Below are 18,711 nucleotides of genomic sequence, written 5' to 3' on the forward strand. Positions count from 1 at the left end.
GTGTGTGTGTGTATACACACATACATACCCACTCTCTTCCAGGTCAGCATTCTCTGAAGATGCCAGCCACAGATGCTGGTGAAACATCAAGAATAAACTCTTCTAGAACATGGCCACATAGTCCAAAAAAACGCACAAAAAACTATAGTTTTGGAAAGTTTTGTATATTTTTGTTTCAGACAGAAAATTTCCCGAAAATTGTGCAGAAAATATTTCTTAAAAGGGGGGCTTATAGAGGCTTGTTGGGGGCTGACAGGGAGTTTTGAGGCTCCATGGAATCCATCTGCACTTTCCTACCCCTCCTCTACATCCCAAGGCTTCATGTGCTGCCCCTTTCACTGTGTAACAAAACCTTCCCACCCCCTGCCCCCATTGAAGGGAGTGTAGCAATGAGTCTCTATAGGGGAATTTTAATTGCGGTAGCTCAATTAATTAATAGGTTGTGCTACAAGCAACCCTTATGGGGAAGTTTCCCACCTGTATACTGTGAGAAAAGGAACGAAGGAACTTAACAGAGGCAAAATGCTTTAAATGAATTATTTATTTATTAAGGGGGGGAATCACACAACAATCCACATTCACTCACACATACATGCCAGGACTAAGTAAATCAGGAGTTAGCTTAGTATAGTTGGAGGCTGAACTAACGGTGATACTTACACAAGACGAGGCTTGACTCTGGATCCAATTGTTAGGGGGATGGCGTGGGATATGACCGTTTGGGTGAACGGAGGGAGGAATGGGCGTACCGGGACCGGTCAGAGTTCACAGTGACAGAGTGTCCCTGTGCCTTCCAACTAGCCCACTAACAAAGGATTTTGGGGGTCTTTTATAGGCAAAAACTAGCCTGAAGGCAAAGGTGTTTGTCCTACATCAAAAGAAATCAAATCTACATTGTAAAGGATTACTTGGTTTAGGAATGTCCGGGGTGAAAATGAAATTGTAAATCACCCTTATTGGGCTTGTCTGGCAAAACATCCTGCCACAAACACCTGTCTTCCTGACTTTGGATTTGTTAAAGTTTTTCATTTGTAATTCCCACACTATTCTGTTTGATGTGTAGGACTACCACTGCCCCCTCCTGAATTCGTCCCTTCTCGCTTGCAGCCCCTTACTCCTGGAACCTTCTTCTCCCACATGCACACCTCATCACTTCTCTACCCAGTTTCAAAACTGAGTTAAAGACTATATTGTTTAGAGAAGCGTTCCCAGACGCAAGCCCCTCTCTGACCCAGGAAGCCTCCTTTTAACCATCCATTAAGAAGCCAAGCCCTTCCTCCAGTCCATCTGCCTTGGTCCAGGCCTCAGAGGTGGAGAAGATCTGCTGGACCTGATCGTATTCCCCACCACCACTCCCTTCTCCTTTTGTTTCGTGTCTTTTAGATTGTAAGCCTGAAGGCAGGGAACCGTCTGACTAAAAGATTGTATGTACAGCACTGTGTAAATTTACAGAACTTTATAAATAAAGGTTAATAATAATAATAATAATGTGCATATGGGGAAGTGTGGACATGACCACTTGCCTCAGAGATTATGGTTGCCCAGAGTATAGTATTTGTTTGGGGCCATAGGAAAAGCACACACACCAAGGTTAGAAGATTTCGTCTTAGCCAAACAGGAGTTAGAAATGCAGAACATAGAGGAAAAACATGAAATGGACATTCAATACATGGTGGTATAGATATAGCATTTGTAAAAACAGCTTGGTGTCACCTGTAAGAGTTTGGTGAGGACAAATCTGCTCAGAAAGGGTTCTGTGGAACCAGAGAAATGTTAATGGGTTCCGGAATGGAGAAATGGGAAATACAGGGAAAGAAGGAGTGAAAAAAGTGTGTGTGATTCACTGCTTGAATTAATAAAGTAACTAAACCCAGGTTAATTGAATAAGTACTTAAACCATGAGTAACGAAGCAGCTGAATAACTAAACCATAGTTAACTGAGCAGCAACTCCATCCCTTAGTGTTGGTTGTAACTTGTGCTATGATTGGGATATAAGAGGAGGAATGCATCTTAGGATGTTTCTCATGCAAAATCTATTTTTTATCTGCTTTATTGTTTTTGTTATAGTGTGTGATTCAGTGCTTTTACTTTTCTACTACCTTGTCTTTTCTTTTTTTTTTAAACCTAGCCGCTGGTCAACCAACAACTTTGTGACATGGCTGTCAGTCTTGCTTCCACACTTTTTTCTGCAAGAAGGAGCAACACCTCACTGTTCCTGGATAATCACATGTAAGAGCTTATATCCATAGACTTCCTAGCTCTCATCTCATCTTGAAAGGCTGGCGTAAAAGCAAAGACTTCATCTGCTACTTTCAAATGCAATACATGGATCTTACTTCCTTAATTCTCTTGCATTACATGTATGAAGTGCATCCTTGGACATTTAGCTTCCTACCCTCCCATGAGAGTGTGTTCCACCTTACCAGTTACGTTTGGTTTCAGAGTCTGCTCTTTTGAAAGTAACAAGGAAATGAAGATGCAATAAACCTGTTCTGTTTTAATATAACTAGGAATTGAGGATTTTTAAGTTTACACAACCTTTGTAGATGTTCTATAATATGCCAATATATTAATCTATTTAGTTGCATTTGAGGAAGAAAAATATTAAGCAGCACCCCAGAATGCATAATTCTCTGTTTATTACTTAAAGTGGTAATTTTTTTTATACAAAGACACTAGTTTGATAAAGCATACTGTAACTCTGAAACATTTTACTGTATTACCTTCAGTGGAGGGTGGGAATTCTTTAAATAAATTATTGCACCTTCAGTCGTGCAACTTCTCTGTGCATAAAAAGATGCTCCCTGTGATAACACTCAATGAAGGCATTTTCAGTAAACATTTGGTGGATAACACTTGTGGGTAAACATTTGGTGGTTGTAGAAGTTCCCAACAGGGGTGGCTAACCAGCAGCCAGTGAGCTGGATTTACCTTCCAAAGTAATTTTTCTTGGCTTCTTGGTAACTCTAGTCAAATTTAATCACTATCTAGTAAAGATTGGTGTTTTACTTGTTGGGGTGGGTTGAACCCAGTTGTTATTCCTTTGGAGTTAAGATACAATGGCCAAAGCTTTTGTAAGAAAAGTTACTTTTCTAAGCTCTAGTAATGCCCCAACCATGCATTTATAATGTAACTGTGAAACCTTTGCTGCTGTCTGGTCAGCTTACAAGGGAGATTGACTAGTTGCAAACAGATTAGATTAAATGTTTGTCCTCCAGAGCAGTCCTCCTCACCCATGTGCTTTCCAAATGTGTATGACTATAGCACCCTTCATCCCCAGCCACCATGGGGTTATGGGAACGATATTCTACACATCTGGAAGCTGTCAAGTTGGATGCTTTGGAGAACAGAATGCCTCCTAAGATGCAAAACTTTGTTCCCCTGGAATAATAAGTAAGTACACACCTTTAATACTGAACTATTTCTTTCAAATCCTTCCCACAATGTGGGTGGATGTAACAGCACTACAGACTGAGGCTGCCCATTGGCAAACAGAGGAAAAGATGCAAATGTGCAGTAAGGACGCAAAGTTTTGCTCAGTATTAAAGGGAAGGAGAGGATTATGCATGTGCATGAAAACTCGGTGGAACATGGATTGTAGACACTTTCATTCTCATTCAGAGTGAAGACACATGAAGTTGACTATTCAGTTGAATATTCAGTTATTGGTACAACTAAGAGACTGCTGGTTCATTTTTTTTCTGCTTTCAATAATGTTGCTACCTGTGGAGTCATTTACATTGTTTAAAAAAAAACTTCTGTACCCCATTGATAGCTGCACATATTGGTCAAAAAAGCCCATAAAAATGTACGATACTAGTCCTGTGATTTCAGATGCAACCTTAAGCACACATACAATACTTGGAAGTCAGTTCAGTCAATGCCAATGGGATCTCTGTCCAAGTAAACATACTTATGTTGAAGGTGGGATTATACAAAAGACCTTGGGGCAAGAGTTCACAACCTTTTATGGCAACTGCAGAATGGACAAATGGTTGATACTAGTTCATGTGTGTTGACTCTTCACAGTCCTCTGCTTCATAAGCTTTGCAGCCAAATATTCCAAGTAGAAGCAAATCTGGGAGTGCTTAAGAGCCAGTGGTGTATGGAAGATGTTTCAATGCAGGACGTTATCAGACAAGGGAAATTGTATAATCGAATGGCAATCTGAACGCAATCATGGGGTTTAACGTTATTGCGTAATAGACTACCACATGCAGTTTCGAGCAATGGGAAGTCAGTCCGAATGCTATCATGAGGTTTTACGTTATTGTGTGAAGAGGTGATCACGCAATTTCAGGCAATGGCAAGCTATTTTTGGGCAATGGGAAGTCAGTTCGAACACAGTTCGATTTCACGTAAATTCGCTGAACTAGCAAATTCACGTGAATGTGTTCTGGCCCCGCTTTCTTTTCATTCAAAATTAAGAGAAATTCCTTCCATGTGATAAACTCCATGGTCAGCATGTACATGCCACTCTAGGATAGTTCTTGCATTCCTTTAGCACCATAATATCCATTTCCTCATGACTGACTCCTATACTTCTGTGGTAATGTACATATTGAGGCAGGGGGAACCCATGTGAGTGGGTAGATCATGTGTTTACTTCCCACAACAACAACAACAGAGGTAGCCACATATGCTTTTCATTTCAGATCTGTAAGATAACCTTCCAGAGTAGCATGAAAACAAACCACAAGGAAGCAGAAACAGGAACATATAATATAAAAAAGCCTACTTATAACAATGGGCACTTTTGAATGATGAAATGCAAGACAGGTTCAAGTATTGAATCTGAATTTGAACACATTCAGTTCAAATGCACTGTATGGGTTTCTATTAAATACTTTACCATTGGCAATGGAGCTGGTGTGACTACCAGAAGCAGTACACCAGGTTTAGATGACATGCTGCCATTGTAAAATAGTGGTTTGTGAGCCGTAGTTTGGTATCTTCAGCAAGCTGATTAAAGACAACTGAGTTGAAAGCATATGTAATTACGAACAGAACATGATCTTTAAAATGGAAATATATATTTATGCTGCCTTAAGAACATTAACAAGAAAGAACTGAGATTGATTGAGATTCCTTCTCGTATTTTGATTATATTTGCACATCAATTGTCTCTTGATGTGTTAGCAAAAATAATTAAATAAATGAACCAGACATTTCTTAAATAAGCAATAAAGTGTCACACTATCAGTAACTATTTATTTATACATCTGGGCAGATCTTGATTTACAGTTGTATGCACATAAGAAAATTTCTTCTTTGTCATTCAAAATCTAATTGTATGGTGGTGTTGTCTATTTTAAAACATATCATTGTCTGATAGAAAGTTACACATTTTATTAAAATGGTGCCTTAGAAAATAACAAAACTGTTGCACAGTCACCAGTGACAAATGGATGTAATAATTGTTGGGTTGTTTTTTTTAAAAAAGGGTTAATTTCCTAGGACAGAGAATGGCAGAGAATGTTGTTTCTCATATTGTAAGCCGCTGTTGGCGTAGTTTGGTGGGGACAGATTTGCATAATGTTGATATTTGTGTGGATTTTGCTGTAGTCAAAATACCTCTTAGCAAAACAAGAAATGCACATTACAAAAACTATAGCTAGACATTGTTGGTAGTTCCTCCGAAAATACACCTTTAATTTATCCCCATTAAGGCAAACAAGTAGCCTTCTAGATGGTGGACTGCAACTCCCAAAAGTCCTAACCAGCATAGCCAGTTGTGAGGAATGATGGAAGTTGCAACCCAATAGCAATGAAAGGTCTGCCATCACCCAGGCAAATATTTGCAACCCATGGACGGGCAGAGCACTACTAGTATGTTGTGCAAAAATGGTCCATCGCATAGTGAAAGGCTCTAAGAAACTGAGAGTACAGATAAGGTTGTCTACTGTGCTTGTACATACTTAACTGCTCTACCATTCTAGCTTTTTCCAATCAACTTAGCTAGAGGCAGATCATGCTGCTTTGTCTCTGCATAGAGGGTTACTAGATGCAGAAATTTAGATGTAGACACTTTCCAAGGAGTTTTCCCATTGCATTTCTGCCTGAGTGACTAATCTGGACTTGCCTTCTTTCAGTCAAGGGGCACAGCCCTCTCAATGATTCATACAGAAACAGAGGGGATATATTCTTCTTGAGCTTGTTAATCCTTACTCTCAAGGACTATAAAGGAGACTTTTCACAAAGGGGAAAATATTGGGACTCCTTTTCATAACATGGTGTCTCTATGAAAATTCAGCCAGAAGGCATGCTGATGTTCTAACACTGCAGCTTTCAGTGGGAGACCAAACCCTCTACCCCAGCATACTCCCATGCTCAGTTCTACAAGTCATCTTTCAAATGGCGCAGTTCAGTCTGATCCCTATTAGTCATGGGGACCATTTGGCCTGAAACAATTTATAAGACAGGAATCAAAAGCAGTGACATAGCAATTCTGGCCTTCCACACCTGTGGCAGCCTGGATGAACCTCTGTCACACTCATTGCATCCACACCTCCTGTTACTAGCGTTCCAAGATAGGGAGAAAGAGTGTTGGACAGAACTGTACCTTGTACCTTTTAAAATGTGACATAAGGACTGGACACTAACATGGGTTTGTACTCTGTGCAAATGGCAGTATGTCATTCTTTTCTCTTGACACCATTTGTATGTACTCTGGAAACTTGTTTGGTTGTGTGATGCCACCTGACTATTGCACCATTGATCTATATGCATTGTTGGCTTGGACGCAGATTGTGGATGAGTGTTGAGCAATGGCAGAGATGGCCTGTGGGTTTGTTCTGATGTCAATGCACACTTACATGCATATCTTGGCTGTATGCTGACATATGGAATGTGGTTTAACACCTTTGATCTCCATGGGTATTTGGCACATGTAACATTTGTGCACAATAGAGCTTGTGTAACACCCATGGAAACTGATGGGGCTTAAGGCCACCTAACTGAATATAGTCAAGTGGAGATTTTGGTCAAGTGGACATTTCGGTCATAGAACATGAACAAGAGCAAAAATGTGAAACATTTGCTCAGTGGGACCCATCCCAACATTGTGAATACAGTATCTTGATTTTGCATTTGTGCCCAAAGGTTATTAATACTCTTTGTGCAAAAATGATCCAACTTTTAGCAACACCAAATACACAGTGGAATCCTATCCACGCCTACTCAGAAGCAAACTCAATTGTGATCAGTGGTGCTTACCTACTAGGTAAGGGAGTTTAGGATGATAGACTTAAAGTCCTGCCAGTTTTCAGTAAGAGCATAGTTATAGCCAGAAAGGTCTAGGCGAACAGGATTTTTCATGCACAGCATTTTGATATGCCAATGGGGTTTTATGGCTGGGCCACTTAAGAATGGAAGTCATTTTTTTCCCATGTACTGTAACTATAAAATGACAAGATGGCAGCAGCTAAGTTTACATGCATCAAAACCTGAATGCACAAGCACTCATGATTTGCTGCTTCAGTTTCTCCACAATGATTATCATTGACAGAGAGAATCTCCCCAGTTCTTCTACTTCATATTTCACTTGAAATTATTATACAGAAGATTTGTTCATGCTTCAGCCCTCATTTTTTCCATGTCTGTTATAAGTGTGACAAATTCATTAGAGGTGTTTGGGGAAGGGTTGGGGGCGAGGGCTTGCAGGGAAGAAATAACACTGTACTACTATGTTGATTTGAAATGATAAATATGTGTTTCCAAGGGTGGTTTACTGTTGATGCGCCAATATAATACATGTAATGGGTTTTTAAGTGTTCAAAAATGTATTTAGCTTTTTCTTTAGTGAGCAGACATAACCATGTCACAATTATTTTTTTATATATCTCATTCACAGAACTTCATAGTGGTCTTTTATTCTTGTTACGTAGAATTAATTCCATATCCACAGTAGCTATTGATATGTAGTATAAAAATTGGTGAGCCAAAAGAGGGCTACTTTATATGCAAGATCACCAAAGGACAGGTGTCCTGTTTGGATTAATGTTGAATACCAATTACACTAACCTACACTGATGACGATATTTATTCAAAAATGCCTCTGGAAAGTCAGAAAATTTGTCTAAAATGCAACAGCTTTTATAGTAAATGTTATGTTTATAAATAAACATTTATTAAAACGGTGCTGTCTGGGTTTATTTTGCATTGCCATTTGTGTGTATGTGCCTCTTCGAGTTGGCTTATGGTGACTCTATGGATTTTAGAGGGTTTAGCTAGGCAAGTAATAGTTAGAGGTGGCTTTGCCAGTTCCTTTGAAACATAGCCCCAATGCTATGCAATTCTGGGATTTGTAGTTTTGTGAGATATTTTCCCTCCTCTGTCAGAGAGCTTTGGTGCCACAACAAACTACAAATCCCAGAATTCCATAGGATGAGGCCATGACAGCTGAAGCGGTGTGAACCTGCATTAATCCTACAGCTTGGCAGAATTGTTATCTTTTATCTTTTCGCCAGCAAGTTAAGATATTTCTTTTCCGGCAAGCTTTTAGGAACTGATTGTTAAGACCAAAGGGGCATTTTAAGGTACTGCACTATTTTTCATTTTTGTTTTAAAGAAATATTCTAAATGGTTTTTGCATGTTTTAACTATGTGTTTTTATTGTAATCTTCTGCCTTTTTGTAAGGTGCTTTGAATCCCAGTCTTGAAGAAATGAGGGAAATAAAGTGATAGTTGGGTGGGGAGGAAATCCTGAATTGAGTAACAGCTTCAGCTGTATCCTACATAGAGCAAACTTGCCTTAAGTAAATCCACTACCTAAATCTCTAAAAGTTGCATGGTGAGTGGAAGTCCTCCTAGCTACCCAACAATCAGAAATGAGATTATTTTGAAGCTGAGCGAAAGAGCTGCCAACTCTTGCTGGTGTCAGACCAAGTGTGTTGACAGAATGCATTAAATTAATGACAAAAGCCTCAGCTTTAAGGTTACACTTGTTTTAGCTTTTAATGTAAAGGGTAATTCAAAGTCCCCAACTGAGGCCTTCTTTTTTGAATTCAGTCCCAGAATGCAAGCACCATTAAGAATTTTTAGTGATGTTTAAAGCGTTCTGCCTCCAGCAGAAAAATTGGCTGCTTCTCCTTGGATGCTGGACTGAGATTTAATTGAATTTTGATGAGATGATGGATGTTATACTTTATTCCAAGTCTGTATGCGAAATTAACAAGACTGTCTGCTCAGTTTTCTCTTTTGAAACCAAAATGGGATGAGTTGCCATTCATTCTCTCATAGAAAATATGATTAGCTTCTTACTTAAAAGTAGGAAGACTTTTTTTAAAAAAAACAACTTTGTTTAAAATCTCTGGAAAAGACATTGATACTATCCTTCCCCATGTAAATCAACTGGATTTATTCTGACCAAACATGGTTACTGTGGGGTTGCATGTTCCATAAAACAAGGTACTACAGTAACATTTGCTGCTTCTAAGTGCAGAGGTTCCTGAAGACATGCAGAAGTCATGCTGCTAGACTCAAACTCTATTTAGAGCTTTTAAAATCTATTTAAATCTTATGGCTTTCTGGTTCTCGGTTTGCAAAGAGTGTGTTCTGAGCTCTGGCCCAACTGTTAGAGTTAACAGGCCATTTCAAGAAGATGTAACGTGGCATCAAAGAGCAGGAACTTGGTGGTAGAAGTGACTATTATTTTTGTTGTTGTTGTTGCTAGCAATAGCATTTAGATTTCTATACCACTTAATAGTGAACTCAGCACTCTCTAAGCAGTTTACAATCTATAAGCCAAGTGCCCTCAACAAGCTACATACTCATTTTTCCAACCTATGAAAGGATGGAAGGCTGAGTCAACCTTGGAGATCTGGGATTGAATTCACAATGTTGTGACCACAGTACCAGCATTAAACCACTGCACCACAAGCCCTTCCTTTTGCTGCTGTTGCTATTGTTATCATCATCTGACCTGGGGAAGAAAAACTGCCTTGGTAGTCAAGGCAGTGATTTTTTGCCTCAGTATTGAAAGGCAGCTGGGAAGGGGACATTTGCTAAACTACTTGAGGCACCAAAATGGTTTGACATGGTCCAGGTATTCTGGTAATAAGCCAGTTCTCTTTGTTGACAAATAAGAGGGATAGGACTTGATTTATTATTAGGTATTGCTAAACATGCCTAAACTGATGTGACTATCACAGGGAAGACAAACCTCTTGCTTTGCAGGTCTGGGACTAACATTTGAAGAAATATCTTCCCCATTCCAAATCATCTGCCATATATTATTAACCTTTGGGACTCGACAGACCGCCCCAAAAGGGTGGGCTGCAACCGCCCATTTTTACTCCTGACGAAGGCTACACCAACCAAAGACTGCGGTCAGGACTAAAAAGTATCTGCTGAAAGTGGGTACTTTTTAGTCTGCATGGCAGGCGCCATGAGTGCGGCAATCGCGCACTCAGCACAGCAATGATGCACACATGGCGCCGCAATGTTTAGATGCTGCACCATGCTTGCGTCATCATGGTGGCCCCCATGTGGATGGGGCCACACCATGAAGGCACCACCGCCGTGCGGTAAGGCTCGGGAGCATGTGGTCGCTCCACAATCCCAAGTCCTAAAATCGGCCCCAGACCGCCACTTTCCAGCAGTCTGTACCGGGCCTTTATCAAGTTATTATTAAGGTTTTCTTTTGGTCTTTCTTTGGAGAGTTAGGTTTGTTTGGAGATCCTCCCTAGTTTCCTGTGGTTTGTTATTAACTGGATGTGCCAAGGTCCAAAGTGGAACAGACACATATACAGTAGAAGCATAGAGGAGGGATGCTGGATGTGCAGAACCTTTCCACTTGAAGTCCACACATATTCAGCCAGACACATCAAGTTTTCAATCAACTTTGCAATTCCTCAAGTACAGATCCTTATTCCTCTTTTTTCCCTATTAAATCTTTTGGGCTATTGAGCATAAAAACACAATGGAAAACCAAGCCATTAAAAAAACCCGCTAAAACAAATCAACAGTAGAAAAACTATGGGAAAAATAACAGTTCACAAAAAATGTTTTTAACATGCATTTTCTTTCAACTGTCCCAGTCCAGCCAAGGAGCCATCGATATGAAAGAAGCTTGCAGTCATGGATTCCCCTGCTGGGTCAAGAACCATATCAGAGAGTGGATGTGGATGCATGTCCAGTTCAGAGCTTGGAAGGAAAGCATTACATGAAACATCATAATTTTTTCTATGGCAATTTATAACAGAGTTACGTTTCAAAAGCACTATAACAAGTGGGTACTATCCTACCCTTTGAATGGGCAACATGCTGTATTTTCTGTTTACCTTTCAGTGCATTTTAAAAGGCAAATCAAACAACTCTCATGATAAAACTTGTTAACACAAATTTGTCTCATCCTTGATTTTTGAATCAGCATATCAATTGCTTTATGATACCTGGGGGATCTTTCATGTTATGAAAACTTGGACTCTTTTTGGCTAGCCTTCCAAAATATTACTCTCCAATAACTAAAGCTCTGCAAGTTTAAAAAAGATATTCCTTTGCAAGATGCTATTGCTCAAATTTTGGAATTTCAAAATATGCAAAATTTGATGGAAGGCAACTATGATGCAAAAGCCACAGACAGAAAATTAGCTCTATTTATTAATGAGGATTTGCATATCAAAGACCCTTCTTCTCCCAGAACACATGGATGCAATGTTAAACAGGGAAAGCCAAGAGCTGAGCAGCAAAAAACACATGTGAAGAAAGGCAATTTTAAGAAAGCACTTTTTAATACTAAACAGAGATCTTCCAGTCATTTTGATATTGGTTTGATTCAGGAACAATTACTTCAAACTGCTGGAGGTAAATATATAAATGCAGTTCTTGTGGATAGTGGAGCAACTGCACATTACTTCAACAACAACAGAATGGTTTGTGGATTTTGATACAAATGTAACTTTTCTTGTTTGTCTTGCCAATGGTCAAGAAGTTTTTGCTCAGGGAAAAGGGACCGTTATTTTGCAAACAAAACTTGGTCCTGACAGGACAGAGAACTTACAAATCCCTGCTGCCTACTATGTGCCAGATTTACAAGCCTCCTTTTATAGGGTGCAAACCACAACATCAAGAGACAACCGTGTCAGTTTCAGAAAGCAACACTGCTTTGGTTTTCATGATAAAAATTTGATTTTTAGAGCAGATTTGGGATCTCATGACTGTTATCAAATGCAGATTTTGCATTCATCTGCCAACAGCGTGGCTCAATGTAATCACAAGGACTGTTCAATTTTATGGCATTGCAGATTTGTTTATCGAAGTGTGGAAAACATTAAGAGACTGGCCAATCAAGAGCTTGCAAGAGACTTTAAGTTCAAAGCATGCTCCAACAATGAAAAGTGTGTAGAATGCTTGAAAGCAAAGGGCACTAGAGCACCACACCCTCCAGTTACTGAGAGACGATTCACCAAGCCTCTGGATCTTCTACATGTTGATCTTTGTGAACCAATAAATCAAAATCCTGCAGGTGGAAACTCTTACCTTATGACTGTTACTGATGATTTCAGCAGGTATACATACACTTACCTTCTCACAGAGAAGCGTCAAGCTTTTCAGTCATTCATAGAGTGCTTTAATCTAGTCTCTAATAAATCTGGCTATAAACCAAAGAGCCTGCGCACAGACAACTGAATTTGTCAATGTTGAATATGATGAAGGAATGTGGTATTAAGCATCAGACCACACATATTTCTTCTCTGGAACAAAATGGCACGGCAGAGAGAATGAACAGAACTCTCTAGGAAATGACAGTCACCATGCTTTTAGAGGCGCCTAAACACTATATTTCTGAAGCCATCATGACTGCTACATACCTGTGTAACTGACTGCCAACTAAATCCAAAGATACAACTACATTTCAGTTATGGCATAGAGTTAAGCTTAAACTGAACCATCTGAAGGTTTTTGGAAGCAAAGCATATACCTTCATTCCCCGACAGAAAAGAGACAAAGGCGGGGTACAAAACGCCGTTTGCGGCGCTTCCCCGCCGCCGCCATTTGCTCCGTGCGGGAGCTGCAGCAGCCAAACCGCGCGACTCCCGCGCGGAGCAAAAAAAAGCTCCATTTCGGAGCTTCTTTCTGCGGCGCATCTATGACGTCGCGAGGCGCCTGGCGCGGACTCGCGACGTCATAGGTGCCGCGACACGTCTGGACGCTGTGCGTCCAGTACGTAAAGATGGCAGCGCCCTTGTAGAAGGGGCGCCGCCATCTTGTACGTATAGGATACGTACTAGGGTTAGGGGGGTGCGGAAGCACCGCCCCTTCCTAACCCTAGTACGTATCCTATACGTACTAAATGGTGGTGTGTATCCCGCCAAACTTGACTGCAAAATGACTCCATTTTGGGCGGTCTGTAACACATCTTACTTCCTTTAAGAAGTTTTCTCACTAAAAGAAACTACTCTCCAGGTCTCCTGTCTCCCTACTCTATCAACCTACTTCCAAAAGATGGTGAGATAAAGATTTCTTCTTTTACCTAGACTATTCATTAGATAGATTAGGATGTAGCCTCTATGTAGATTCAAGCTATTAGTAAAGTTTTGTTTTTAAAAGTACAAGCTATTTGTGTTGCCTTTGAGTCAGCCTCAGTCCTTAGGGAGCATTGTTAGATAAAGACAGGTTTCTGCTGCTCTGCTGATTTCAAAGCTAGACCCTAACAGGCTTGGCTTTGATATTTTGATATTTTTGTTTCCTTAACAAAGGCTGAAGCCTTAGGAAACTTGAATCCCCAACAATTACCAATCTTAAAATCTCCCCCAGGCAAATAATGAGAAAGGAATGAGCAACATAATTAGTTGCATTTTCTGAAAAGGTTAGCATTAATGATAATAAATTAGTGAGGGAGGTAATTTAGGTCCAAAACACACTGCAGAAATAATCCAGTTTGAGACCGCTTTAACTGCCCTGGCTCAGTGCTAGGGGATCTTGGGAATTGTAGTTTATTTTGGCATCAGAGCTCTCTGACAGACTAAATGTCTCACAATACCGCACTTCCCAGAATTCCTTAGCATGGAGTCAGGACAGTTAAAGCAGTCTCAAACTGGATTATTTTTGCAGTATGTTTTGGACCTGAGTTAAATAAACTGTTGCTGTGTGCCTTCAAGTCGTTTCCGACTTATGGTGACCCTAAGGTGGGTTTTCTGGGGCTGAGAGTGTGTGATTTGTCCAAGATGACTCAATGGGTTTCCATGGTTGATCCAGGAAATAAATCCCAATCTCCAGAGTCCAAATGCTATGATAAAAAAAACACTACATCATGCTACACCAGACTTCACACACATATTAGTTTTTAAAAACAACTTTCCACTTCACTCCTGTTTCAACAGTGAATTTTATCATCTAAGTACTCTAACCTACATTTTAAAAGAAACTTAAAAAACTATTCAGAGAATTTCAGTTCCTTATGCTTCCAATAATTCAAAGGAATGCCTTCTGTTACAAAACACAAGTATTATGGATGCTGCCCTCTTCAACATGAAATTAATCAGTTACTCTGTGTTAGGACCTACTGAAAACTGTATTAAAAGCAGTTGGTTCTCGAATAACGTTCTGGGCATTTCAAGTCCAACATAACTAATTCTATTCATAGTTTAAGAGTCTTGTACTGGAAGTACTGGCAACATTTCAAATTTCATCTTTATAAAAAGTACAAGGGAGGAGGGAAAATCCATCTCTGAGCAAAATTACAACAAAGGCTTTAAAAAGAATTAGTATGTACTGGCATGATGAGAAAATGGAAAATCAGCGGAGACTATGAGAATAACTGTAAGCGCTAGACAGACTGCAGGTAGTCAATAAAAATAAATAAATAAAGCATTGGGGGGGGGATGAAAACAAGATGAAAAGTACAAACCACTTTGAGCACAGTGCCAGACAGTGATGTTTTACAATGGTTTCAAGGGAGGCATTTTAATATCTATTTCAATATAAAAATTAGCTTAGTAAATACTAGTTGCCTGGGAGCTGAGTGAAAGAAGAAATAGTCAATACATTGTTAAATTTAAAACTAATCCCCAGATATTAACTCCTGCCCAGTGTGATCAGCTTCAAAGGGGTTGAATGATTCAAAATGATTGAAGGGAGTCATGTAGGAGTAACCAAATCATGTCACTCTGTCTGACCCCCCACCCCACCCCGCCATACTATATACCAACACAACACAAGCACTACATATCACACTTTGAAACTGCTGCTTTGCAAGCTCTGATTAGAATCCTGCACTGTCGGTTTACCTATCTAGGTACCTTACAGGATGCATTTATAAATCAACAGGAGATCCACACATATACAAGCATACATACATGCATCCTGAAAGCTACCCAGATAGATCGCCAGATCACTTGCAGGATTCTAATCCTTTCTGTATGTTATTCTCTCTCTCTCTGATCTCCTGTTAATTCATACATGCGTGTATACCATCAACTTTCTTAGGGCCGCTACACACTGGTTGGGAAATGCCACCCCTATTTGCTGCACAACGTTGCCACAGCACCAAACCACAGGGCAATGCAGCGCAGCAAAGAAGCTGCCTAGAGCGGCTTTTTTGTGGCATCGCCATGATACCAAAGCCTGCCAGCGAGGTCTGGTCGCTGTATGGCAGTGTCGTCATCATAGCAGCCCCCGTGTGGACAGGAAGCCACCATGATGCCGGCATCTGTACAGACTCGGGTTCCGGAGCATGTCGTTGCTGCGTGCTCCGGAACCCCAGAACCGCTTCCTGCCTGTGTGTACTGGGCCTTACTCAAATAAATTGTTGCTTAATGAATTTATGACTGCCTTGAACTAAACATGTGTTGGGGGAGCAGTCAGCTATCTCTGGGTTATCTGACCTGTTTTTGCTATTTGATGCCTAGAAAGATGGACATGCATGGCCAAATCTATCTTAAGTTTTGTTTATTAGGACAGGGGTCCGGGAGCATGTGGTGTTTGTTTCCAAACAATCCTAAAAGGCAAATAATGCAGTCGTTTTGAAATCCAGTTCTGACTGAAGTTAGAAGACCAATTAACTTTCTAACAAGGAACTTGCTGGTGTGGAAAAAAAGAGAGCAGTATTTTCCTGAGATAGTCACAGAAGCATTTGCAGAGCTTTTGTTGTAGGATGTGGGACAAGGAGATGTGAACTACAATTTGAGAAATGGCATTCTAACCAATTTTATGGGATGAACAGGGACTGGTTCAGCCAGCTACATTCCCCCCCCTTTTTTTTTCCCCCCTTCCCCTACCAGAATCAATGGCAGCACTTAACATCATAGAAAATAAAGCTCCCCACTTAAGAACAGATTTGTAGTGTTCACCAAGCCTAATCTCTTTCCTAGAAACTAGATGGCCCATCTCCACTGGCCCAGATCCTGTGAAATAGATGTAGAGAGGTGCATCATGTTCTCCCCCATTCTAGTCCCACAGATGAAATTGGCAGCAGTTGGAAGTCATTATTCCATGCTCCAAACTGGTACTAGAAAGAGAGGCATCAGTGGCCATTGGTCACATCAATGTTGTCAGATGATCCTCAGGAAAAAAGTAAATTAGTTTGAGGGATGTACAAGGCCAGTATTTGATTTTTGTTTTTATTATCAACAATCAGTTAATGGTACACTCTTGGAAAACTATATGCACATGTAGAAATATTTCCCCTTTTAAATAGAAGCATTCATTTTAACCACATATAAATAAATCTGAAAATCCTGAAACATAATTTATGACAGTTAATGCTCACAAACATATCTGAACACGAAAAGAATTGAAGAAACCTTTAAAAAAAAACACAGCCAACATGCAACGGATAACCACAGCTGATACCATTGCATGAAGTCGGCCTAAGGTAAAGGAAGATAACCAGTGAGAACTTCATATTCTCCATAAAGACACACCATAAAGACTACTAGGAGAGAGAACGTTATTTATACGTCTAACTAGAGTAGACAAGTTTGTATCAATATTAACACTATACAATTGAGTCACAGAACACAGTTGTAGAAAGACACAGAAAAGATGTTAAAGCATACCTGTTGACATAACTAATACCTAGGTTCTTGTGCCTTTGAAAATAAATGTTTTAAAAACCCTACAAGGGGTGCCTAAAAACAGCGTGGACACTGTCATCATCAGCAGCATGAATATAACCCATTCACCAGAAAAGGATGTTAAGTTCCAATCTGGGGCCAGTTTAGACAGAGAATTGGTTTTTCTTTTGTAAACATCTCCCTGTACATTAAACACACAATGACGGCAGGTTTGCAGCAACTGCAATAGTAGGAGGGCAGGGACATAAGTGGGGAGCGGGGGGATCAAATAAGTGATAATAAAAGGTCTCCTTACGCGTAATGGCTGGGGCCAATTCATGTTGTTTTCTGCAATGCTGGAAGCATGGTCCAAGCCATGCTTTATGCATGCAATGTGTGGTTTCTCTCCACTTGACTACTGCATACTTACTGGCTGACCGCTGAATATGTCAACTATTATGAGCCTCAAGGTGTGTACATGAGGGGAATGTCCTGTCTGTAGCAGTGGCTCTTTAATGGCCCTTTTGGGCATGGAAGCCTCAACTAGATGTTACAGTTACCAAGTGATGAACATGCTTGTGTGAATCAATCTCAATTATATTCATCATAGGCCCAAATAAAAAAATATTTGATATTCTATCCCAAGTCTTCCTAAGGTAGTTTGAGCCATACCCTCTGACAACTGTAAAGAAAAAGTTAGTTTGACTTCTTTTAACTGACCCAAAAGGTAAAGTTCCTTAGTGCACAAAGAGTAATTGGTAAAACATCATGTTTCTCATGAAGACTGGTGCCTTATGTGGCCTACAGAAGATTTTGCAAACCTTTCAAAAAATAAAGAAAATGCAGATTAACCATTTGAGGTGCCATCCCAAATATTTACTAAGACAAGGATAGGAATACCTCATCCCTCACCCTCGGCTACACCATTAAACTGCTGGGACTTGCAATCCAACTTATGGAGCCTGCATGAAGAGTGAGCCTTATTGTAGACTTCTGAATAAACATGACAGGATTGTGCTGTTAGATTCTGTAAATCTTTTTTCCTCAGTCTAGCATAAAATCTAGTCTCCATATTCTATAAATTGTTTTTAGAATTTCCACATTCACTAGGGAAGTTGTTAAATTTGAAGCTAACACAAATATGTATAATCACGGGGCAGTTCTATCAGCCTCACAAATGCAGTTAAGAAGCTATGCTCTAGTATGAGGTACAACTTATTTACACTGCATCAAACCACACCTAAACTCTAGTGGGCACTCCACATTCGCTGGGGTTAGGGGCACAGGACCCCCATGAGAATGGAAAAACTGCAAATAAAAACCCAATATTATTATTATTATTATTTACCTGAGAGACCACCTTGCTAGGAATTGCTAGGTCCTCCAGCACACATCTGTGGTCAACATCTTCCAGAGATGTTGCACTGGAGGACCTACAAATGCCTAGAAAAGTTTTTTTCTAGGAATCTCTAGGTCCTCCAGAGCAACTTCTGGCAGACTTTGACCATGGAGTCACACTGAAAGACGTAGAGCCTTATTGCATTAAAAACAAACCCAGCAGGCACATGGAGATAAGCGTGTTTATCTTTCTGTCTCCACATGATGCCAGAGCACTTTTGTTCTCTTCCAGTTGTAGAACGCCATAAAAGTGTCCCTTTTGCCAAGCTTAAAAAATCTGTTCAGCAAAAGGGGCATTTTTACCACCTTCACCCA

General features: G+C 40.1%; 1 protein-coding gene across 7 annotated transcripts in view; it reads left to right on the top strand.

Moving 5' to 3' along the window:
* The window catches only part of LIMCH1 (LIM and calponin homology domains 1), a 258,524-nt gene extending 250,384 nt beyond the window's left edge, over positions 1 to 8,140 (top strand). For all 7 annotated transcript variants that reach the window (XM_042468174.1, XM_042468171.1, XM_042468172.1 and 4 more), the window contains one exon: positions 2,130 to 8,140. In XM_042468174.1, coding sequence (XP_042324108.1) covers positions 2,130 to 2,155 — 26 coding nt within the window. In that variant the 3' untranslated portion in view covers positions 2,156 to 8,140. The remainder of the gene's footprint in view (positions 1 to 2,129) is intronic.
* The last annotated feature ends 10,571 nt before the right edge of the window (positions 8,141 to 18,711 follow it).

This window comes from Sceloporus undulatus, chromosome 5 (genome assembly GCF_019175285.1).
Source record: "Sceloporus undulatus isolate JIND9_A2432 ecotype Alabama chromosome 5, SceUnd_v1.1, whole genome shotgun sequence".
Classification (NCBI taxonomy): domain Eukaryota; kingdom Metazoa; phylum Chordata; class Lepidosauria; order Squamata; family Phrynosomatidae; genus Sceloporus; species Sceloporus undulatus.